General features: G+C 36.4%; 1 protein-coding gene across 2 annotated transcripts in view; it reads right to left on the bottom strand.

The window, feature by feature from the left end:
- The window catches only part of RNGTT (RNA guanylyltransferase and 5'-phosphatase), a 171,378-nt gene that overhangs the window by 74,187 nt on the left and 71,976 nt on the right, over positions 1-25,215 (bottom strand). For both annotated transcript variants that reach the window (XM_039729316.1, XM_039729324.1), the window contains one exon: positions 15,763-15,831. In XM_039729316.1, coding sequence (XP_039585250.1) covers positions 15,763-15,831 — 69 coding nt within the window. The remainder of the gene's footprint in view (positions 1-15,762; positions 15,832-25,215) is intronic.

Here is a 25,215-nt window from a genome sequence, read left to right as displayed (position 1 = left end):
AAAGCTTATTATTCTTCTCTCTGCCCCAGCAACACCACAAATCTTTGAAAGACTATTAAGGAGATCTTCCCTCTAACCTTCCTTTCACACTTTTACTGTGAAAAAAGCCTTGGTCACATGAAGCCAGTAATGTTGGAGAACACATCGATTTTCATTGTATAAAGTGATGTGTAGTTGCTTCACTGCATCATTTGTTTTATGAGCCTTACTGTTTATGTATCTTTACAAGTTTAAAGTGTTGTACATACCAGCCAAAACCTTCTCTCATTTCTCAAACCCTATGGTACCAATCTCTCTTCACCTTCTGTCCTTTCATTTTGACCACCTCTGTCGAAACTCAAGCTTAAGTGTAATCACCTTAAGTGTCATCACTTCAATTTACACCAGAGAAAGAAGGAAGTCAGTCTCTCAGAGGACTTCTTTCTTTTTGGCTAGTTAGTTTGTGATTAATAAGCCCCTAGAAGTCCCACAAAAACTCGGCTGGATCAGTGGAAAGTATTCAGCGCTCCAAGTCTGACAGCCATAGCATCCTGGTATAACAAAAGAATCTCCATGAACTGAGCAGCAGTGCTTTTGGCTGACTCACTACAATAACCCAATTTGGAAGCTGGGTAATTTATCAGTATTAGAGGCCACATTTGCAGAAGCTCCAACCTGTAAATTTAAGGCTTCATTATAACATCAGTTTTGTTGACATTTTTAGTAAGCTACGATGATAATCAGTATACCAGGAATAACATTTCAGAAAATCCCCTTAGAGCCCAGGAAGATTAATGAAAACTATGAAACTTAAAAAAAAAAAGCAAAATATATTTCAAAATACTTCTTGAGGAATGCAATCTTAAAAAAAAAAAAAAAAACACCAAAAAAAACCCCAAAAAAATGCAGCCTTACATCAAAAGGCAATCAGTAGGCTGGAACCTTTAGCTAGTCTGAACATAAGGAGAAATGTGCAAGTACTAAGAAACTGCAGCATGTTGGTCTCAGACATAGTCCAATTTCTCTTTATAATTCCAGTGATAAAAAGCCCCTCGAGCTGAACAGATACGACTGAAAGATGATGCGCAGGATTTTTTTCTGCATGTTGCTAAATGTATGCTACACAAAATTGTCATTAAGGGCTAGCTTATTACATCTTACAGGGCTACAAATCTCCTTGAATTAAATATTCATGAGTCTTGCTTGGAATACTGAATCCTGTGGTATTTTATAAGAAACAATAGAAACTAGCCTTTTCAACTCCATATTCTAGTATATAAATTTTAAAATTGTGAGTTTCAATCATATTAAATTCATCATTAGCCATTGACATGAAAATAGCAAATTTTCCACATATTTCACATCCTTATTTTCAAAAGGAAACATTCATACAACATGGGAGATAAGTCCCCCCAGTAGAACTCAGCATGTGCTCCACAGTGCTTTCACTTGGCAAGCAGCAAGCTGATGTGCTCAGAGATGAAAAGCAAAGTGGGGAAAAAATGTATATTGAAAAAAAATCAGTATGTACTTTCTCTTTCAAGTCTCCTACAAGACTAATACAACTTAAAACTGCATTTTCAGGAGACTAATTTGGATAATGAGCAGGGAAAAGTCCTCATCTAAGAAGAAAAAACATACCACACCAAATGAGAAAATGAAGGGATCCTGCCCACTCTTTGTGTGAAACTAATTCTTGTAGCTCTGACTTAGGAACAAACAAGTCAGTGTCTCTGGGTAAGAACAGGTTAAGTTGAATAGGATAGCTATTTGCTGAGCACTCTAAGCAAAGGGAAAAGAAATATAGGTTGTATTTTAAGAACATTGCTCAAAAAAATACAGTTACTGTGAAATTAGTTGCTATCCTTCTTGGGAAGCACATTCTTCTATTAAAAGTAGTGGTTCCAATGTAAGTTGCTAATATTGCCTTATAATCAAACAATAGTTCCTGCCACATCAGATTTTTTGTCCCTTCTACAGAACATGACCACACAAACACCCATCAGACATGCAACGCACAATCTCTGGTTTGAATACTGGGATTGAGCAACTGCCATGAAGAACCTGTTCCAACTTCTCTGCTGCTGGCAGGGAGCATTCATTCTGTCACTGGCAGAAGGGTTAGAATCAGACTTTTTCCTCCATTCCCTTTTCTTAAATGTTTCGAAAAGGGAATGGAGGAAAAATGCTGCAGTTTCTTAGTACTTGCAATTCTTTAATTATACTAAACGTTTAAATGTTAATGTAGCTTTGCTTTGAGCAGGCAAGCAGCTGAAGGGCCAAAGAATTAGGGGAGGGGGTAAGTGACAATTACCATTTGCCAAAACAAATGTCATCAGCTTTAGCTGCTATTGAACAGTTTAACATTTTAACAAGGAGGAAGAGAAGGGGTAGTTAAGGACAACTTTTCTATAAACAAATATACAAGGTATTTAAAAAACAGAATTATATTTCTAAAGAAAGAGAACTGCAACTCATAGCGCCACATCACCAGCATCCATCAAGTGAATTGAAATGTCTGATGTGCAGTCACTGGGAAATTCTGGGAGAAGAAAGCAGACAAACCTGAGCCAGTTCAGGAGAAGCTTCTCTCAAATCTGATTTCTCTCCCATGCATTCTTTTTCTTAATATCATAAAAAGACAACAGTCCTTTCCTTAACCTCTAGAACATAGCACACAACTGAGAATGACATAGGAAAAAAATACCATCACTGATTCAAGAAAGATTCTGTGATGATATTTGGAAGACAGTTTAAAAATCTCTTCCAACCTGCAAGATAAAGTGAGTTTATCACTTCAATATAAATGTTACTGAAATACTGAGATAATGAAGAGTATGCTAGTATGAATTCTGAGCTAATAAATTAGATCTCTGTGAAACTCAATCCTACTTGTGAAACAACTTCAATAGAATCCTTCAAAAACTTTACTAAAGCAGAATGAGTGGTACAGAGATGACAACAAAGTGAACAAGCTCACCAGTCATACTCCAGAAAGAATTAGACAGCCATGTGGAACATGGCTACATCTCTTTACACCAAGAACAGTAAGTACCATGCTCATTTTATGAGCTGTCTTGTAAAAACCTTTTCTCTTGTATAGTACATCCTCAACAGAAGGAGAACATGGCTTTTATAAAACAAAATCATTCAATAAGCTAATTGTTGAACTTAAATTCTTAAAGTAGGACAAAAAATATGAATCTTAGCAGATGGGGAGTCAGTGGTATCAGTTTTGGCAGAAAGATCTAGAAATTCAGTTCACGTGGAAATCAAAGACATTTTAGGTAAATTGAGCTATAACAATGATTGCAGTGTAAGTTGAGGGAGACTGTTGGGTGAAGCACCATTCTGCGTTTACCACAATACTAAAACAGGTGGATCAAAGTTTTACATAGACAACACTTGGGTTATAAGGCCTTTGAGCACATTTTCTCCTCAGTTGCACATGTGTATTTGTGCTTTCAAAATGTGTGAAACTGGGAAAAGCTCGGAAAAAAATGGGTTTCAAAAGTGGTAGCAGCTCAGGTCCTGACAACTGTTTATAACTGTTGCAAACAGACATATTACAGAATAATATGCTCCAAGAAGGTATTATAAAGGATCTAAAGCTTTAGACTCCCCTCACAACTGGGGGTAAAAGAGAAAGACCATTAAAAAAACAAAACCACTCTAGGACACTAAAACCTAATTAGAGCAGAAGAGTGGTATACAAAGGCAACAACAGTCAGCTGTTCATTAGGAACAGAAGGAAAGCAATTTTGTCTTCGGGGTGGCATAAGAATACTTAATGGTGTTTAACTCCCTGCATCCCTCCTGCCCAGCACCCGTTGTACAGGAGGGAATAGGTCACACAGTGGTGTTCAACAACCAGTATTCTTCCCTAAGCCCTCCTATTCCAGCACCTGGGGATCACAGCCATGTGCATTTAAGTAAGTGCAATCTTGCAGAAGAGAACTGTGAGCATGTGTGACTGCAGTCAGAAATGCAAGAGAGCAGTCAAAAGCTGCCTGCAGGTGACCACAACATTGTCCCAACAGTCACTAAAGAAACTCCCACTTCTTTCATCTCAAGAAAAAAAGGTTTTGTAATTTACCCCTAAGCCAATAACTGAATCTTAAATAGCAAGCAATATGATGACTTGAATTAAAAATTTTCTGTTATTCAAAATTCCCCTCCAGTACAAAGGAGATCTCACAGTATAAAGGCATTAGCTAGACAGATAAACATATTTTTTTTTCCTAAAACCAGCAAAGCTCTACTTTACTTCTTTAATAGTTGTAGAGTTTTTTTAGCAACCAAGATGTGTACAAGCAGAGGGGTATACCCAGTTAAAATCAAGATGGAATACCTATCCTAGTAAAAAAGTATCATCAAAAAACCCTTGCTTACTGCATGATCAAAATTTTAGTAACTTTTTTCCCCCTCCATTTCTTTCCTGGCCAGTTACCAATAATATTCCTAAGAAATTAATTCATATATATTTGCAGTGAGATACTGCAACGTTTCAGAGGTAATGGAATAACACCCACCAAATTCTATAGAGGACAGAATCCTACTTCTTTTGAAGGCCTAGGACAACATGCAAGCAAATGTCATGGAAACAGAAGCTCTCTCCATAGTAACACCACTTGTGGCACGGCAGCTAACCACTCTAAGATGCTCCAAGACAAGGCATTAGCTTAAACCCAGTTTTCATTTAGTATTTGTTCCATTAACATTCCATATATCTATCAGCCCTAAAGATTTATTAAAAACATTAACACTTCACAAGAATGCAGTATCAAAGTCAACCATAAGTATAAGGGCAAATTAATTAACTGTGATAAAGCAAGTCTGAGTAACATTGTCTTTTGGGAAAAAAGCCAAGAGACTGATGGCACTGTAAAGAATAATTATATTACAGCTGGTTTCTACTACAGTCTCTGACCCTACACAACAATTGTCAGATGTGCAATAACATCTTACATGAAACACCCAGAAGGAGCTACAGAGTAAGACACATTAAAATAAATTTAATAAATTTTTAAAATATATAATTACACTTAAGCAACCCTCATTACCTGCTGTTATATAAAAAATTTAAATTTTTTATCAACCAACCCAACAACCGAAACTCTCAAAACCAGCTGAACAAAGACTCCAACCAGCATTGTAGCTGCTCTCCATGGAGATGGACCAGCTTAGTGCATAGCAATCAGAGCCATGGGAATGATTTTCAATGAAAATCTATTTGACAAATTCCGTCCAGTTTGTGAACTGTCTGTATGCAGTTCATGACTCTGACAAAAAAAAAATCCTGATTAATTTTGTGGCGATGTTTGTTGGTCCATTTTCTGATCTGATGACCAGTGCAAAGTTTCACTTCCCTGCCTGTTACTAGATACAAGGCCCATGGTACTATGTGTCCCTTCCATCCAGAAACTGAAAAGGGTCAGCAGTGCAAATGGGTACAAAAACACATTACCTCTGACATTTTTGCAAGTAAAATACCAGGACTTGCAAGCATAAAAAATAGAGTTCATCCTGCAGAATTTTTTTTAAATGTCACAAATAATCACAAAAATCATTCATCTGGTTGTTAATATGCAAATTATGAAAAGCTACATGTGTTCTTTATTGGTTCAAGTACTTAATGAAATATAAAGTTTAAAATTAATCCTGTAACAATGAAAAGCATCATGACTGTACTGCTGTAATATATAAGCTGTCTGAAAATACATTAAAAAATAACTTCATCAGTCTTTGTACCTGGAAGTAGTCCCATGCTGTATATATATTTTAGAGAGTAGAGCTGGTTCTACTCAAAAATCAAACATATTCTTCCAAAAGCATGCTAGTGCTTAAAAAAAAAAAAAAAAGCTCTGAAGGTTTCCAAAATATAATATATCCAATATGGTTCACTACATACAAGTTTGTCTTACAGAAAAATCTGTATTACTTAAAACTGACACCTTTAAAAAATATTCTGTAAATAGCAAACAAAGCAAAAATCCTTTTGGCTACTGGCCTTAAAACCAACTCTGTTAGAAGAGTAGGGGGAAGGAACTCCAAAAGCCAAATATTAATTTGCTTTGCTTGATGTTAGTTGATGGTAAGACTGCTCCAAAGGAATATGCTGCCTAAAAACTAGCAAACACTGACCTCTGCCAGTCTCTTCTTCAATTAAACTCACATTTTTCCTCACCATCACATGCATCAGACAACTTGCAGACAGATTTAAGTAGGAAAGTGGAACTTTACATTTTATACTTTAAGACAAAAGGAACAACCTTGAAGCTCCTATTTTGTTAACCACATAGCAAACTTCTTTTTTTACCTATTTTGAGCTCTGAGCACTATGAGCACTGGATCCTGTGATCAACTTAGATTTGTTAAACAGCTGTTTCCAAAACTATTTAGAATTTTGCTTTATTCTTCTGGTTCCTTTTTCTAATTACAAGCAGAACAAGTCATATTATCCCTTAAAAATGGCAACATCAATTCACTGTCTGACAAGTCCCAGTGATACACATTTCAATTGCTCTCATAAGTTAAAAGTTCTCTAGAGAATCTCATGTTGCTTAAAACACGTTTTGTTTCAGTGGTTGGATGAATATACAGATGCAAGATCTCCCTGGGATGTCTAGTGATCACTGTTTGGAAACAAGCAACCTACTGTTTGTCAGTTCAAACTTGTCAAAACTTTCAGACAAGATGTAACAAGGGTACTAACTGGTTTTTAAATAACAATTCAAAGCACACAGAACACCTGCATTTTGGAAATCTGAGAAAATTTCCAGCTAAGACTTCTAAGCATTTTCCCCTTTTGGAACCAGTAGACATGTCATAGTAGTACATTCCCCTACTTCAATGGAAAGGGGGAATGTGGAAAAAAATTAATTTCATTTCAGAAACACAACTAGCAGCATAAAAAGAAAATAAGCTTTTGCTTTAGGAATATCTGCACTAATTACATAGGAAACCTTCATCAGGTTTCTGATCTCTGACTTCTATAATCAAGGCATGAAGTCCAGCACTGCCCTTCTACCTCTGTACTTAATAGACCTGTATGATATAATCACATCTAAATTATTCACCATGCACCTCAGTGGAAGACAATGAAATTTTCGTAGAAGCAATTTATAACTTTCATATCAAGCACAAGACTTTCATTTTTAATCATATTAATGGACTTGGTTCACTATTTTTGTAATATCAAAGGCTAGGCGAGCTGATGAAAGGAACAGAAAGCACAATTACAACTAAAACTATAGTTACTGTCAGTCCAAAGGAGACTGAATCATCACACAGTGTTCTGTTGTACTTCTTCAGTAGAGAACACTACTCCACAGGCACCTCTGAGCCTTGCAGAGTACTGTTCTGTACAGTATCATGAACATGATTATTTTAAATGTGCAGTCACCAATATGCACAATGACCTTCAAAGATTTATCTGATAATACATGCTAGCACCTAAGAAAAATATTCTTACAATTTAAAAATTCAGTTACCCTTTGGGGATATTTATCATGTGTTTTTAAAATTGCTGTTTATAAGAACAGTGACCCAGTAAACACTCCAAATTACAAATAACAGGGTAATGTAGAATAAATCATTCTGCTTTTAAAGAAAGTGTCTTTAAATGTTTTAACTATCCAGATACCACAACACAAGTGCTGATACTCCTCTGAAAGTCATCCTGTTTCATCACATCTCAGGTACATATATAATTTTTCTGAAATGATAGGCTACTGCTTACACTAAACAGCAAGATGGAGGTCTAGATAAATATTCTGTTTATCCTGATACCACTATTTCTGTTTTACTGCTGTGCTCCTGCCTAATAAAGAATACAAACATTTTATGAAGAATTATCATGAAAACTTGAAAAGTTTGTCGGCTGTCTTGTTCTGCCACGCACAAAAAATAGAACTGGGAGAAAACAATCACAACCTAGTTCTTCCAGATAATTTGCTAAATCTTTTCAGTTTGATAGAAAGAGTACAGAGGGATTATAAATTAAGTGCTCTGTTCATGGATATCTATTCTGGGATCTGAAGAAAAGAGGGTTGACAAAATACTTTCTACTGTATTGTCCAGTTTCCAAATCATTCCGATCTATCAACTTCTTCTTAGTCCTGGAGAGATTGCTGTAAATTTCAGGATGAGTCAGAACACTGCCATGAAGACAAGTGACCACTTCATTAATCTATTCAAGAGTTGAATGAAATGATTCAGTAAAGAGTTCTCACTGATTCAAATCAAAAACTCTCTTAGACTTCCTTATGCAGCTATAACAGAGATTTTTTTTTCAGAACTGATCCACAACACATATAAAATCAATGTAATTTTTGGAATACAGACCTACTCATTTAAAAGGTATGTTTTGCAGAAGCTGAACCATTGTGTTGGTATTCTCACCTGAAATCTCATTTACAGTAGATATTCCTAATATGTACCTATTTACTTTAGTTAGAAAGTACATGCAACCATAGTTAGAAGCATGACAACAAGTGTACTCCACAAGTTCCCTGACAGCTGGCTTTGAGACAAAGAAACTATGCAAAAACCATTTTTGGAATCCTTTATGATTGATGATCCTACAGCTCTATTTTCCCAACCTTTAAAACAGCAGCAGACAGAGAAAGTGGGGTATTTTCTTTTCCTAAACAACACATGCAGAGACACCACCATATTAATGTTAACTGACAATCCCAAGGATGACTAGTACACATAATGTAGGAACGATCTTTGCCACTGGCAGAATGATTAAACTGCACAACATAAGTTCAAGAACCCATTTAGATAGCACCCATAAATGCAGTTCACTGCCTGAGAAATCAGAGAATGTCAGGCAGTACAGGTTATCAGCAAGCAAATGAGACAACATACCAATTAAGACCAACACTCTCCTTAGGTAATCAGACTCAAGGCACTGACATCTATTCAGGCTGACATAATAAGAAAGTCAGATTAAACAGTTCTGGCAAATAGCAAATACATTTGCATTTCAATCTGAATGTACTAGAGGACCAAGAGCAGAAAGTTAAAACAAGAAAAACTTTTGCTACACCCCAACCTTACTATATTCAGAGCTGAAAATTATTCATAAAGGGAAAGAGGGAAATGTAGATATTTTCTAAGGTGTGAGTTATCTCAGGTTTTTGGAAAGTAAGTGGAAACCATAAAAATCTGCTACATTCAAAAATCATGGTACTTGTATCTAGGAGTCTAACAATTTAATTAAATAAGGTGTAATCAATTTAATAAGACCTTAATTACTGGTGTTGGGTTAGCTTTCCTTAATTTTCTAGTTTTCTGATTAAAAAAAAATTAGAAAACAAGTCACCCCATGTGAGCAAAGACAAACCTGTATTGGTATAAAAGTTTTACTTGTATAGCCACAGAAAACTCTTCAAAGGAATATTGTGTATTGTTAATATATTCGGGTATGTTTGTAAAGCATATGAAAAAAGTGGTGTGTTTGAGATAGGAATAGCTACTTAAGAGATGAATTGCAAGGAACATTACCATGGAAATTGCATATAACAACTATTCATAGGGAGAAGACAGTTGCAAAGTTCAGTGGCATTTCAGGAGATTGACAGCAAGTTCTCTGTTAAAGGAAAACCTACAACTGCACAAAAACTGTACACTGACGTGACAACAGCATCCCCTGACTAGCAACAGATTCAGTCAGGAACATTACTCTTACAGAAGAAATCACATTTACCAAAGAGATACTTTAAATATGAAAGCTTTAAGTAATGTGGATCAACACAAAAGACTGATGAAAACTATTCTCTCCAGATTCTCCTTCATTCTGCTGCAAATTCTAGAGGGAAAAAAAATCAGGTGGTCTTAGCATCTGTGTTAACAAACTGAAGTGCTGATGTCTTCTCCCAGTGACAGGATGCATAGGAACAGTTCAAAGCTGTGCCAAGGAGTTTTTAAAGTGGACATCAGGATGTATTTCTGTACTTGAGAGGATGGTGAATCATTGAACAGGCTTCCTAGAGAGGTGGTCAATGCCCCAGAGCTGACACTGTTTAAGAGGCATTTGGTCAATGCACTTAATAACATGCTAAAATGTTTGGTCAGCCCAGGACTGGTCAGGCAGTTGGACTAGATGATCTCTGTAGGTCCCTTCCATTCTATTCCATTCCATTGCCTCCAAATCCTACATGAATCACTACAGAAATAGAAAACTAAATCCAGAAACATGTATTTGTTAGAAACAAAAATCTATGCTATTATATGAGTCTTCCTAAGCCTTTATATATCAGCTTTGGTATTGAGAGTATATTTGGTATATCTGAGTCTGCCTGAAGCCATTACTTGCTATTGCACCAGAAATACATGACAATAATTGTTACCCCATCATTGATAAACAGGATATCTGAGCTTCAGAAATGAGCCAGAAAGTGACTATGCCTATGATTAAAGATCTACACACCATTTGATAAAATATATACTGTGGAAGAAAAGGCTTTCCAATTATATAGAATTATTTATGACAAACTGGCACTGCTTAATGAAACAAATCATGGGAGATATTTTATTTGGTGGTATCTTTTGGAGATATTCAGTTTTAACTTCAGTGATTTTGGAAGAACTTTCACAATGACAGAAAATAACACTGCCTATTATACAATAGGAATAGCACAAATAATTAACAGGCAACCAAGCATTTCAGATCACCACTAAGTCTGCCAAGGGAAGGGAAGGAAGATATAGTAATAACTCATGCAATGTTATTCAGTTATAAAAACCTATTCATTATTCTTTCATTTTAAAGGCTAAGCTTTCCATTAGTATTCAGTATAGGGAGTTATGTGTTAAATAATTCAGCTGTTCTTTAAAATAACATTTATCTTAGAAGAACAGAGCTCAGCAGCTGCCCTTCGTCCTTCCCTCTAAAAATCCCAATTCCACACAACTGGACTTTATTCCTCATCCAAAATGAGAGCATGGAGGAGTACCAAACAGAAATCAGCCTGAGCCAACGCAAAAGTGTAACAAAGCTCAGGAGGCAAACACAAACCAGAAGATTTTAAATTGTGATACAAGTTTTCTACAAATGCTCAAAAGCTGTCCTTAGGCCTTCCTAACCGATGGCCAGTGAGTCTTCATTTAGCTGGCTAAAGTAAGAAAATAATTCCTATATCCTTTCCTGAAGCAAAGGAAAAGCAATAGTTTTAGTCAGAAAGAAAGCTGGTTATTAGGAGATTACTAGCATAAAAATTAGACAGTCTGAGATATTTAGCAAAAGTACAAATTACAAGGGAGACATGAAAAGTAATTTCACTGATGAGTGGGCAGAGGCCAAGAAGAGGCCATTTCTGAGATTTCCATTAAAAACTACAGGCTGGTAACCTGCAAGTGTTCTAAAACAAATGGAAGAAGTTCGTCGTTTTGAAGAAACATTTAAAAAAAAATGGACTGAAAGCTTCCAATCTTTACACAAGCATTCTTGTGTAATCCGTAAATAAGGCATGTGGCCATCACCTTTAAACTAACTCACTCTTTGTCTGCAGCATGATCCCAGGGTGAGAACCCTGTCCATGAAGTTTCCTGCTGCTCTGTTTTACTCCTACTTAGTACTTAACTTCCAGCCCTGCTCTGCCAACCTGTTACAGGTAGAGGAAACACTAAGTTAATCAGATGGAATAGAGCTGATTTAGGCATATGGGAGTTATAGTGATAGGATCTTAAATGGATAGACAATGATGTAAGGAAGTGTCAGGGAGAAGCAACAGAGAAGGGAAATCAAAAGGAATGAGGAAATGGGCTGCTGGATAAAGAGAATGCATGAAAAGAAAAAGAGTGAAGGAAAGAGCACAAAGGGAAGAAGAGAAGCAATAGTAAGAAGATATTTGTCTCTTGCAATGGAGCTGTTTACAGTAGGATATGGTAATGCAGGAATTACATAAGAACCACACATCATATCAAGCTACCTACAAAGGATTCTTAAATCATAAATGAGGAGAAAACATCCATCACGTTCCTAACTATGCTCTTCTCATGATCTGTGAAAGCTTTCACACTGAGAAGGGAGGAAATCAGAAGGAGATGGGATGCCTTAGACATTGCCTTTCAACTGTCACTGTGAAATGAAAGCCTTTGTACACCCCAAGCAACGACCAATATAAGTAATTCAAGTAACCAATTAATTAGTAATAGTAATGCTCAGTTAATCTGATCTTGCAAAATAAACTAACCTGCACAGGCAGAAAACAATCTCCTTACTCATTAATGTTGTTTCTACCATCATGAATCACAGTGCAAAATTTCTGCAATAATTTCTGCTTCAGTACAAGAACCTTGCTAGTCATAATAAGAATTTAGATAGGAATACTAAGAGAAGAAACCAAACCTTCTTACATCTAACTGAAACCCTAGATTCAGTAGTAAAACTTTTTCACAAATCCCTTTTCATTAAAGCACATGAATTTATCAAAACTGGACTAATAGAGGCACTTGATGCCAAATCTCTTCAAACCAAAGAGAAAAGTGAGAAAACCCAGAGCTCTTAGAGGCTAAAAGTATATTCACAGATCATTTTGGATATTTTGAGTTTTATTGCACATCAGAATTAAACCAAACTTCAAAACAACAAAATATCCTTTCTCCATCCATATTGACTCCCAGTATCAGTGCCGGCTGTAGCTAGTAAGGAATATATCCACACCACCTGAATAGGTCTGGATGCCTTTGTCTGAGACCAGACAACAAGACGAGCACCGCTGAGTAAACCAGGGCAGAGGGGAAGGGAAACTTAGAAAAGGGAAACTCAGAAAAGACTTTCAAACAGTATGAACTAATAAACTCAACTCTCCTTGTATTATATAGTTAGTTAACTTCTGCATTCTCTTAATCTATCAAAAAGACAGTAAGTGTGGGCAATTTTCCCCAAAGAATTTTCTGCCTGTACATGTTGGCATTCTGTTTATCCTCCTCTGCTGCCACTTCATTTTTCTTTGTGATTTTGCTTCAGTTCCTGTCTACATTTGTGTACATCTCAAAACACACACTGGATTTTAGGAGTTCCCAAAAGATGTTCTTGAATTTCTCTGATCTTCTAAAACTCAGCTTCATTTCTGTCTATCCTTTTTTTTTTTCTGCAAGATCAATTTTGTCAATAAATATGGTTCTTAATTATCTTCTGTATATGTCGTGGTCTCTTCTCTTGAGACAAACAGATTTTATAAAGGTCTCTAACCCTCACAAAAACCAAAGTTCAGGGTTTACACCCCAATCAGCAACAGGAGGTTGTTGTTTTCTTTCTGAAAAGACCTAATACATCATGCATTCAACTACAACACAAAAATTATTTCAGTTAGTATTCTCAAGGGGTCATTTATGCACTGTTACACTGTTATTCTTGTATTGTTGCCTATTTATTTATTCATTCCCTCTGTATCACACAACAAAAAAAGCCATCTCTATCAGCTTCACCCTTTTCATTATTCAGCTTTATATGCTTCTTTTCCAAGTAACAGGTCTACAATAATATTTTTCACTCCAAATATATTACCGTAGTGGAAAACCAGCACAATTACTTATACTTACTCAACTAAGAAGTCATTACACTGAGAAAACTGCATACTGCTTCATCCAGGAAAATCAGCTTAATAACAGAAGCAACAAACTTACATTCCATAAACTCAGAAACAATATTAAAATTTGAACATTAAATTAAATAAATACATTAAAGATGAATAACCTTTATAAGCCTTTACAAAAGAAAATTGGTTTACTTGGGTTATAAATTTTTTAGTGTGCTAAGTCAGAAAACACAAGTTCTAGAAACAAAACACGTCAGATATTGATTTCCTGTAACAGTGACTAAGAGATACATTGTTCACCAAGTTCATTTCAACTAGAAAAGGTAATTTCAAATTTAGCTGCAGTAACTCTGCTTAACTTAACCTCCAATTTTCAGGGAAGTGCTTCTGAGAAACTTTTACAATTGCTTTAGATTCTAACTGTATTCTAAGATATATCATCAGGATTTCTTATGAAAGTGTGAACTCTCTTTACCCTAGTAGTTCTGCTTTAAATTGGAAACAGCTATGTACTAAAAAAAAAAAAAAAAGAAAAAAATTAAGTAAATGGCCTAATTGCTTAGTTAGCTGATGTAGAACTTGAAACAGAGAGGTTTATCTTATTTCCAGATGGGAGTGTCATCACCCCTTGCTAAGATCTGAAGTATAGGAAGGGAGGAAGACCAGGAAAAATATGTTTCAACTGGAAAAGTACATACATGTACTTTCCACGAATAACTGGAATGGTACAAATATCCATCAAATTTGAGTTAATTGAAAACAACTCCTTGCTTGATTCAGTCAACACACTGGAGGGAAGGGATGCCATCCACAAGGACCCTGACAGGCTTGACGTGGGCTTCTGCAAACATCCAAGTTCAACAAGGCCAAATGCAAGGTCCTGCACCTGGGTCAGGGCAATCTCAAGCACAAACACAAACTGGGTGGAGAATGGGTCAAGACTTTCTCCCTGGGGAGAAAGATTTAGGGTGTTTGTGGACAAAAAGTTCAAGAGAAGCTGGCAGTGTGCACTTGCAGCCTAGAAGGCCAATCACACCCTGGACTGCAGCACAGGAGGCAAGGGCAGCAGGGCAAGGGAGGTGATTCTGCCCCTCTGCTCTCATGAGACCCCACCTGGTGTGCTGTGTCCAGCTCTGTGAGCCCCAGCATAAGAAAGACATGGACCTATTAGAACAGGCCCAGAGAAGGGCCACTGAGATGATCTCAGGGCTGGAGCACCTCTCCTACAAAGACAGGCTGATGGAGTTGGGGATGTTTAATCTGCAGAAGAGAAGGCTCCAGGGAGACCTTAGAGCAGCCTTCCAACGTCTAAGATGGGCCTACAGAAACAGATGGAGAGGGACTTTTGACAAGGGTATGTATTGACAGGATAAGAGAGAATGGCTTCAAATTGAAAGAGAATAGGTTTAGATTAGATATTTGGTAGAAATTTTTTATTATGAGGGTGGTCAGGCACTGAAACAGTTCATAGAAGCTGTGGATGCTCATCCCTGGAAGTGTTCCAGGCCAAGCTGAATGGGGTAAAAGGTGTCCCTACCCCTGACTGGAATTAGATGATCTCAACAGTCCCTTCCAATTTGAACCATCCTATGATTTACAAACTAAGAAAAAAGTCAAGAAGGATGATGCCACAGCCATGATCCATGCCAATATACAGTACACACTGCAGTATATCCACTGTATCTGATGCAACAGGAGGAGTAATAGAATGGATGAGGCCATGCTAGCTTGAGAACCACTTGCATTATTTTTTCTGGTTGTCTGCAGTACTGCTGGTAACTTCTCCCCAGGCCACTCATATGCCTTTACACTGGCAGACATGGCTCAAGAATTCATCATGCTTCATGTGCACTAAAACAACGTGAGTCACAAATTTTAATAAAATTTTAATGTGTGAACATCCTTGAAAAAACAAAATAACATGAGAGCTCAAATCAGTGGTTGAAAGATTCAAGGAATGCAAGCAGTCATAGAAAATCCTTCATTATTTAACAACACATATGCACAGTACACACTCTAAAAAAGCATGAGATGATTCCTGAAGACTACCACCATTGATTAGTAAGAAATCACACATACTACAAATGAGATAGCAACTAGTCAGAAACAACACTGCAAAGTAATCCTGATCAAAACAAAGATTAGCTAGTTAGTAGATGGATGAGTGGGGAGGGAGAGCGAGAAATTTATCTGGAACTAAAGCCAGAAAAGATCCATTCTTTATGCTACTTACTCCTGTAGGCTGAAATATCAGTCCATCCACTTCATGGCTAACTTCTCTGGCAAAGTTTCCTTCCAGGAGCTGTAGAACAAAAAAGAAAGAAAATCTTTTTCCATAGAGAAAGGCACATCAAAGTGAGTAGTAGTGGATTATATGCTACTACTGCAATGGTTTGCCAGTAAACAGCTTATTTATGGTTTAATATTAGAGCTTGGGATATGCCAACGTCAACAAAGTAGCAGTTTCCACAAAGAATACTCAAGGCCAGAAAATCCTTTGTCCAAAAAGAAATACTTAGAAACAAAGATGGTTCTATAGACTAGAAAACTAAGAAATATCAATTCTAATACAGGACACTACAGCCATATGTGGGCAAATGAAAAAATCCATTTTCCATTTTAACACACAAGTAGAACTTCAGACTGAACTTATTTCCTGAAAAATACTTCAGGGCATCATTTGAAATTCATGTTTGACAGACTCCTTAACTAGGGCATAAACCAGTAACACAGCTACATGTCTGTAAAACCAACTCTTTGAATTAATTTGTATCTTGAATACAAATATTTAATATTCTATTTAATGCTTTCAAAGCCTGTGAATTATGTATGGAGGTAAATATATCCATCTAGATGAATTTACCAGAGAAAAACCACCTAATTAAACAAACTACTGAAACCAGACAGTCAACAGTTATGAGAATTGATTATATACTTCCATATTAAATTCTGACTTGCCTAAGGAAAAGCAAATTATCAAGGAGAACGACAACTGACAAGTAATAGCAAACATTAGGAGAATTACCAAAATATCTCTTTATTAATTTCAATTTGTTTTACTGTTGAGATGAAGAATCTGTCCTGAAGTTGTAGATACTTTTAGTAAGATTTGAAAAAACTTTGGCATAAAAGTAACCAAAAGTTGATAAAACATTGCAAATACAGAATCAGTAAATCACAGTCAGTTTCGCATCATTTTGGCCTGATCTGCTAATTTTGTACTATGTCCTTTCTAGAGCTCAACTTACTAACCTGCTGACCAAATTATTACTAAATTATTCTAATGATGTCAATGAAGTACAAAAGCAGCTGAGAAATAACATTTGTATCCTATTAAGGCTGCACAAGTAAAAGCAATGCAATTTTATGTTTTGTAGATCAAAAGTCTGTTGGTCAAATACTTTGAACAATAATGATTCTATATATTTTACTTAAACCTGTAACAGTTTGCACAGAATGACTGATCATTTTGCTATAAAAAGCTAGCTTTTTCTCTTACCTAGTCATTAGTCTATATTTGTGCCTACATCTCCAACAACAAAGAAAGCTTTGACTATTCAATTTTTAGATACAATTTAACTGGAAAAAAACACACAAAGAGAGTACTCTGAAGTAGAAAAGTATTTTAAGAGTATTTAATTCTGAGTAAGAAACTATCCAAGGAAACAAAATTGCTCAGAAGAGAAAACCCATAATTGAAACTTGAAGCTGCACATTGCTGTTATAACCTGTTGCTATCTTGAAATTTACAGCTGAAGTTCACAATGTAATGCATCTGCTACCATATGACTACACAAAATAACAACAAAATAATCCCAAATTCTTTCATAAATCTATTGTTAGTATTTGTTTTTACTGGACCAATGAATGCATGGAAAAATATTTAAACACATGTCAAAAAGTTTTTAAAATAGTGGGGTTTTTTTAATTTCTACATAAATTAAGTCTTCCACAGATCACTTGCAAGTTACTTAGCAGTTCCAAAACTGACTGGCCAGTCATCTGTAATAAGAGTATGCTTCAAACTTACAAAAATGCACAAGACTGGTTTCATTAAACTCAGGGACCAAAAAAACCTCTCACTGAATAATGTTAATATTAAGGAATAACAATATTTTAAAAACAAACAAACAAAAAACCAAGCAAACAAAAACAAAACAGAAACTTCAAACTAGTTAAGACTACTTTTTATAAACTTCTGACTAACTTACCAAAAGGCATTAACCAAACTGGCAAAGAGAGGAATCAATCACCTCTGTGTCTGCCTCTGTTTTTGAAGTTGTTAAGGAAAGTACAATTTGAGAAGACAGTTATTTCTGTGTTGGAGCTTACAGAACTGAATTATGTATTCCATCCCAAAAGAAAACTTAAGAATATAGAAACAATCTTCAAAGTTGGAGTACGTGCAAAAGCAGAAAATAATTATCATGCTGTTTAGCCTGCAACGCTCTCCACTCTGGTGAACATGAAGTTTTAGAAAACTACATTCAAGTACTATTACAACTTGATAAATTGAGAGGAAAATATAAATTTTTTTTTTTCCATTTTAGAAATACATTCTGATACTTTTCATTCATTACTTAGCCAGAATTACAAAATGTAAAGAAATCTGTCCCATCAAGCTCCCACCCAGTTTCAGAGTCAAACGTTCTGTTTGGAGGTCCACAGTGTTTTCACTAAGACAGCTCCTCCCAAGTGTCAATTAGATATCAAAGACAAAAGGATTTTAAATCCAGAGCAAGTCTCAACAGATAACTACATTTCTTTGTGCTCCTAGTTATTCTGCTTTCATTCTCATTAGATCAATTACATGTATTTGAATGATAACACTCTCTCTAGAAAGGAATTTTGACTAAAAAGGATTAGCAACTGGGGGAGGGAATGAAGGAAGCAATGTACATTTTCCCTGGCATTATTCCCATTAAATTTTTCTTGAGAATTAAACTATGTAAAAGTTGTCTGTGAACAGCAGAATACACAGACATTGAATATTGCAGAAGGTTTGGAATGACACGGAAATGAGCAGAAAAGCAATGTCTGACATACACGCAAGTATTTTTTACTCTAAAAAAGTTACATTTTTTCAGTTTATGAACTTCAAATGCAAATATCATGGTTCATCTTTTAAAAAACGTTGTTCAACATTCCACATGTTCAAATTTCTAATTAACTTGAACAGAATGGTCTTTTTTAATCGGCGCCATGATAAATGGCACACCTGCTTGACTGGGATGACTGCCATGGATCGGATAAAGTGCAATGCATCTCAATGACATTTTATAAAAGATGGGTAAATGATGCATGTGAACCAGCTCTTCTGGAATCCAATTCCATGTTGCCTCATGGCATCTATTGCCACCTGAGATCCCCTCTGTTCACTCCTTTCAGCTTCCTTCTTCCCTGTGAGCACTGCAATAAGCCATATACTCATATTACAGTTTATTATTTTAAACTTTTCCTTTCATAGTTTTCAACTAAATTTAAAATTATCCCTACATCTAATAACACTTCTCTAAGCAAAAGAACAGTATAATTGCATGGATTGAGTGGAGCTGTATGATGAGTAACAGGATTTCTCCCTGCTCCTTAACCACTGAGAAGAAGAGCAGCAAAAGAGCACTAATAACTTGCTGAAGCTGCTTTTGTTAAAACACTGAACCAGTCAGCAGTTCTTCTGTGGATAATTGAAAATTCACGCTTTAGAGATCTCTCTGTACTTATGCTAACAAAGAAATCACTTTGCTCCTTCAGCAGGAAGGGGAGAAAATTTTGGTGCACACAGATTCAATACAATGCTAGTAGGTTTTCATTAGTGTTTTGGTATTTCTGAGCCAAGACACATAATTCTGTAAGTTCACAGATATTACACTATTCATAAAATAAATAAGCCCAGCAGGTACTACTGTGCCTTTTCCTTCCCCTTACCAAAAAGAAAAAAATCTCATGCAAACACAACATAATGTGAGTTATGAGGATTCTAAAACATAATGATGACTCTGAAAAGTCACACTGAGTTTCCACAAAATAATTTTACTACGGTCCTTGCACACACATCACAATTATTGATCTCCTGTGTCTGAATACGAAAATACTGCTAACCATTTTGTCTATATTTCTGATTCAAAGCTGACACTGCTGGCTATCCTCCTGAAATACTTAAGGATACAGAAAAAATCCCTTTCAACGTTATAATACAAGACAAATACATGTCCCTTTTCCTTGCTTTTTCAATTTCAGAACTATTATACGCTTCACTTCAAGTCAAGACAGAGCAATTGTGCCTGCAGTCCCTATGGAGTTTTCCAGATCCACCTTCCACTACTGATCATCTGGACCTGCTCACTCTACAGAGAGCTGTAACAGGGAACATACTTCACTCCAAAGCATTAGTTACAAACAAACTATTAATTGAATTGCCAGTCAGCCAGAACATAAAACACCTTCATACATGGGCCTACTGTAATTCCTAAATTCACAGAGCCAGCATCTTCACCAGTTTAGGTTTCAGTCCAACTTAAAGGACCATCCCTTTCTCCAAGGATGACAGCCCTCACCATCAGCCTCAAAGAAATTCTCACATCCTGACAACTGTCGAGTTTTATAAACATGAGCTCATACATCTCTGTAGACAACCTACTACATAAATCTTCATAAATCCTGTTTTTGAATGACATCAGAAATCCCACAGAATGATTTTTATGCTAAGATCAGTTAAAATAATGCAAAAATAGCCTGGCTCAGATTCATGCCAACTATCACATTTCCCAAAAATACATCAGTCTGTATCAGGCAATGATGGAGCTATCATCCAAGCTACTAACATTCTAAACTCCAGCTTGCCAACAGTATATTTTGAAAAGGAGGCCTCCTGGAAAAGAACTAAGCATGCACTTGGTGGGGTATAAGCTTCCTTTCAGATGATACACAGGCTGCTGTGCAATGCTTCAAAATATGATCAAATGCAGCTTAATGTCAAGTCAGGGAAGTGGTCCTCTAAGCTACAGCTGTAGCTCCTTCCTCCTCACCAGGATCTTTCCAGTTTCCCCTGTCCTGCAGCATCACGTGTGTCTAAAAGCAGAGAAGGTATCAAGAATGGAACAGCTGCTTTCAGTCTCAAAGCAAAAAATCATCAAATAGCATGTATGTAACTACGTCATAGGGAAGAAAACTTTCATATACTATTTAAAAATTAAACCCAGACTCTCAAACTTTCCACAAATAGAAGTTGACTAGTTCACATTTTAACAGAAATAGAGCCCAACCCAAAGTGTTCACAGAAGTTTTGACTTTGTTTCACTGACTGTATTACTACAAATTCATGGTAAAACTTCAAAACAAACTTTAGTCACTCTGGGGAATTTATGGTTTTGGGAATTAAAGGGAGCACACACCTTCTGAACTATAGATTTAAAACAGGGGAAAAAAAAAAAAAAAAAACAAAAAAACCCACCAAAAACAAACACATGAAACTCAATCCATGCAGACTTTTATCTTTTTCCCATTCAGGATACCAACAACTCATCTAACATTGCATTGCAAGTAAAACAGCTGATCTAAACCAACCTAGTGTAAATTAACAATCTGGGGGTAGATGGGAGAGGATCAAAGCCACATCTCTGGCAGTTCCATTGCTTCCTACTCTCCCTGCTCCAAACCAGACACAATCTGCATCACCATTTCAGACTCACTTTCAGACAGCTATGAGGATGAAACCTTCTCCTCTCACGCATATTTAAGTTCCTCTTCAAGTGATATGCTCAAGTGCCAAGTAATTTATTTAGAAAGCTCTGCAATCTCAATTACAGCATGCTGTGATGGAGAACCACAATCTTCATTAAGCTGTCCAACAAAGTACTGCCTGTGCAATTAAAAAATTAATTCCTATTTCTCAGCAATTTTTTTTCTTCCTTCAACTTTTCTTCCTTGCTCCTCTTTTTAGACTCTGATGAAGACATCTCTTAGAGTTTTTGGTTTGTTTTTTTTTTAGAAACAAAGTTCACATTTCAAACATTTCACAAGGAAGCAAATGTAACTTTTCAGATATTTCAATGTGTCCTCAAAAGATACCCCACAGATACCATTTTTTCATCAAATGAAACCATGCCATTTAAACTAAACAGAATATTCCAAAAGAGCCACAGCAGCAAGAAAAAATGCACTCCCTGTTCTCTGTCACAGGAGTCTCTTTTCAAGGAGATCTCTGCATACTTGAGCACTTGCCAAAGTATTTGACCAGCCAATGGCTTATTACAACTGGCTGCTTGCCTCCAAGTGGCTCCTTCCAAGTAACTCTGAAGATCCTGAAATCACAGCCCATGGTCTCAGGAGTGTGACTTAACACACGGTCATAAAGTAAAGATTTCTGCTTCATTGTTAACATTCGTTTCCCTCTCAAAACACAAGTGATGTCTCATTTATATAATTTCAAGTTTTCCTCCAAATGACCTATAAAAATGTTGAAAAGCAGACTTTCAATAATTTAACATGACCTGGTTTCCCCTGCATCAGTCTCATTTCCTAATCAAAATATGATATGCTACCTTACATCAAATAAATGGGGTAAGAACAGCAACAGTTCTGCATCTGTGTATCTGCATCAGGGTAACGTCCAATTCTGTAATGCATCCTCCTTCATTAGTAATTGTATTTAGCTATATTTATCTTACCAGCAATAAAAGGGAAGAAAGAAAATGCATCATAATAACTGAGGGTACAGTGAGAAAACCACAGCTTATACTAAATATTCTTAAGCTAATATGCTAAGAAAAAATCATGAAGTAACGCATATTTCCTGGCCCATGTCAATGATCTAAAATATGCATAAAGGAAAAGTAGGATCAAAAACTGTAGAAAATAAATTAAAAACTGAGCTCTGTAAGAAGTAATTGCTTAAAGAAGTTTCTTATGCTAATTAGGAACCAACACATATTGAAGATAGCTGCTACATTTTTAGTAAACCAGTGAAATTATCTACTTTGCCCTAACTGCATAAGGAACACAAAGTATAAACTTCTCACTTGCTCATTACTTAAAAAGAAATTTCATGCTTTTGGGCTGTAAAACTGTATGAAAATCCTTTAAAAAATTCATGCTCAAAACTCAAATCCTAGCTTTCACACAGCCATCCAACTCAAGATGCTAATTCTAGACAAAAACAGAGAAAAGCTGCAAACAATATTATGTCTGTATGAACACGTACATATTGAAAGCACTTGATATCAACCAGTAACCCCGTAACTAAACAAAAAGAGTAAACACCCAAGGTCCACCTGTTTAACAAAATCACCACTATTTTGAACTGTGTAATCTCTGGCAACAGCTGAATCATATGGTGATGAAAAATATACCAGATGACTGTAAAGACGCATGGGAATTTTTTCAGTTGATAAAATTTAAAAATATATACTTTTATAAAACATTATTTTATGGAAAGCCTTTCAGTTTGTTAATTTACTAGAAGCTCTGAAATCAATCATACTGAAAGACTAAAAATAACCTCTTTACCAAGTTAATCATACAGAACATTTTGGCTCAAAAGACATGAAAAACACCTAATTATGGCAATAGATTTGTTCCCTATAAGAATGAAAGCTGATAATGGCAGCATTGTGAGACTGATGTTCACTAATATGATCAAGAGACTAATTATTATCCATGAATCATTTGTAGCATTCAAAACTTGATTAATGTCAGGTCAAGTTTAACATGTGATAGGTTTTATTAGTAATGCTCAGCTATCCCACAGCTTGTCAATGTACACGAGTGCCATCTGTTAGGTGTAGGAATAGCCAACAGCCACAACAAAAACACATTGGCAACAACTGGTCACTGAAGTATGTTTTAAGAATTCCATAAGGAATACCCTAATAATTTTAAACACATTAGAGCAGAATCCAGTACTAAAGACCTGCTAAAGATAGGAAACTTGTAGCCCAAAAAAAGTGACCATGCAAGACATGTTTCTCTCTTTTGAAAGGTCAATCAAAGGTGTGTTTAATAATACTGAATTCTTCACAGACTGACCAGTTTCTAGCAACAAATTTTTGCTAGAGGAATATGCATAGCTTCCTCTCTACACTCCTCCATGGATGTCTAGTAAGCATTTCTGTGGAGAATACACTGCTTTTCCCTTTTGAGCACCGCTCATGGCATTCAAATACATATGGTCCTAATGGCTCATCTAGCAAAACACTGTTAAAGAATACTCAATCTGAAATTCATATTCCACAAAAAACCATCCACTGACAGCCTTTCATTTGTTTCAGTTAGCAGGAAGAAATCCTTTTGTGGAAGGGCCACTTTCTAGTATTTCCCACCACTTTGTGGAGGTCACATTTACCAGGGGTCACCTCTCCCATGTACAGCCCATTAGAGCAGGACAGGAAGTCACCTGGGCACTTCCACTGAACCTCCACAAGCTCTGCACTAGTAACAGTGAGGGTAGCAAGGCTGAAGTAACATGAAGTGGCAACAGACAGGTGCATGCACAGAGAGGAAGGAAGGTGACCTAATTCTGGGTTTGCTCTGGCAACTATGTACTCTCCTCCATCTTCAACTAGTTAGGAACTCAGCAGGAGCATTGAAAGAAACATTTACGTATCTCATCCTACAACAGCTCTCTCAGATGTATTACAGACATGTTCTCATTTGATTGCCCTCTTGCATTCCAAGTGGATGAAGCTAAAAGGCTGCAGATCTAGGCTGCCACTGGTACCTGCAGTCTGCACTTGAGCTCCAAGAATTCTGTTTCCTGCTGAAGTGTGATGTGCAGGGCTCCCAGACTCCTTTGTGTCAAAGTCAAATGCATAAAAGTCAAATATACTGAAGACTTAATGTTAGTCAGCAGAACACAGACCAAAAATAACATAATTCCAAGAACCAACCACAACTACTGCAGAGTGTCTTCCTTGACTATTTGCCCATATAATTTCATAGTCAGTCACTGACAAGGGCTAAACTACTCGTGACTGGTCATTAGCAGTCTAATGAATCACTCTTCATTACCTTTTAGAACAGCAATTCTGCAGAAAAGTCTTCACTGGAGTCCATATATTTTTTCCAGGAGAGGAAGGCAATAGAAATTCCAGTTTATACTCATGTGATAGGGAATGAGCAACACCTCCAAACAATAAAGCCAAAGAGATTCAACCCTTCTCTCTGTAACTTGCTTTGTGCATGAGGCACCTCTTAGGAAAAAGCATGTTGGGATGCAGCCTTGGATGTGAAAGTCTAGGAACGACACTAGCTTGATTTCACCACCCAGCCACACAGGAAAAAAATGCTATTGTGAACAAGAGTAAAATACATTGTGAGGGTGGCAGGGAATCAAGTCTGATGGTTCCAATTTATTTTTTTTTAATATCCTCTTGGTTTTGCAGCTAATTCATTAACAGCACTCTTCAAATATGCTAATAAGACTAGTTGTATGCCATGTTTCTTAATTATTTGGAGACATCTTAGAAAAACCTAGAGCATGCTACAGTAAGAGCCCCACTGAGCTATCACCCATGTGCTGGTTCTGAGTGAACAACTCCAAAGGTTACGCACCTAATATATTCAAAACAATACCCAAGAATAACATAAGCACTATGTGTGTTAATGCTTAATTTGACAGCACATCTGCATTCCTGAATTCAAAATAAGCATAAGGCATTTCTCACTGTCAATCTCTTCTCAAAGACACAAT

The sequence above is a fragment of the Passer montanus genome, unplaced genomic scaffold (genome assembly GCF_014805655.1).
Source record: "Passer montanus isolate IOZ18808 unplaced genomic scaffold, ASM1480565v1 scaffold11, whole genome shotgun sequence".
Lineage (NCBI taxonomy): Eukaryota > Metazoa > Chordata > Aves > Passeriformes > Passeridae > Passer > Passer montanus.
Note: the sequence above shows the minus strand (reverse complement) of the source record. Positions and strands in the feature narration are given on the sequence as shown.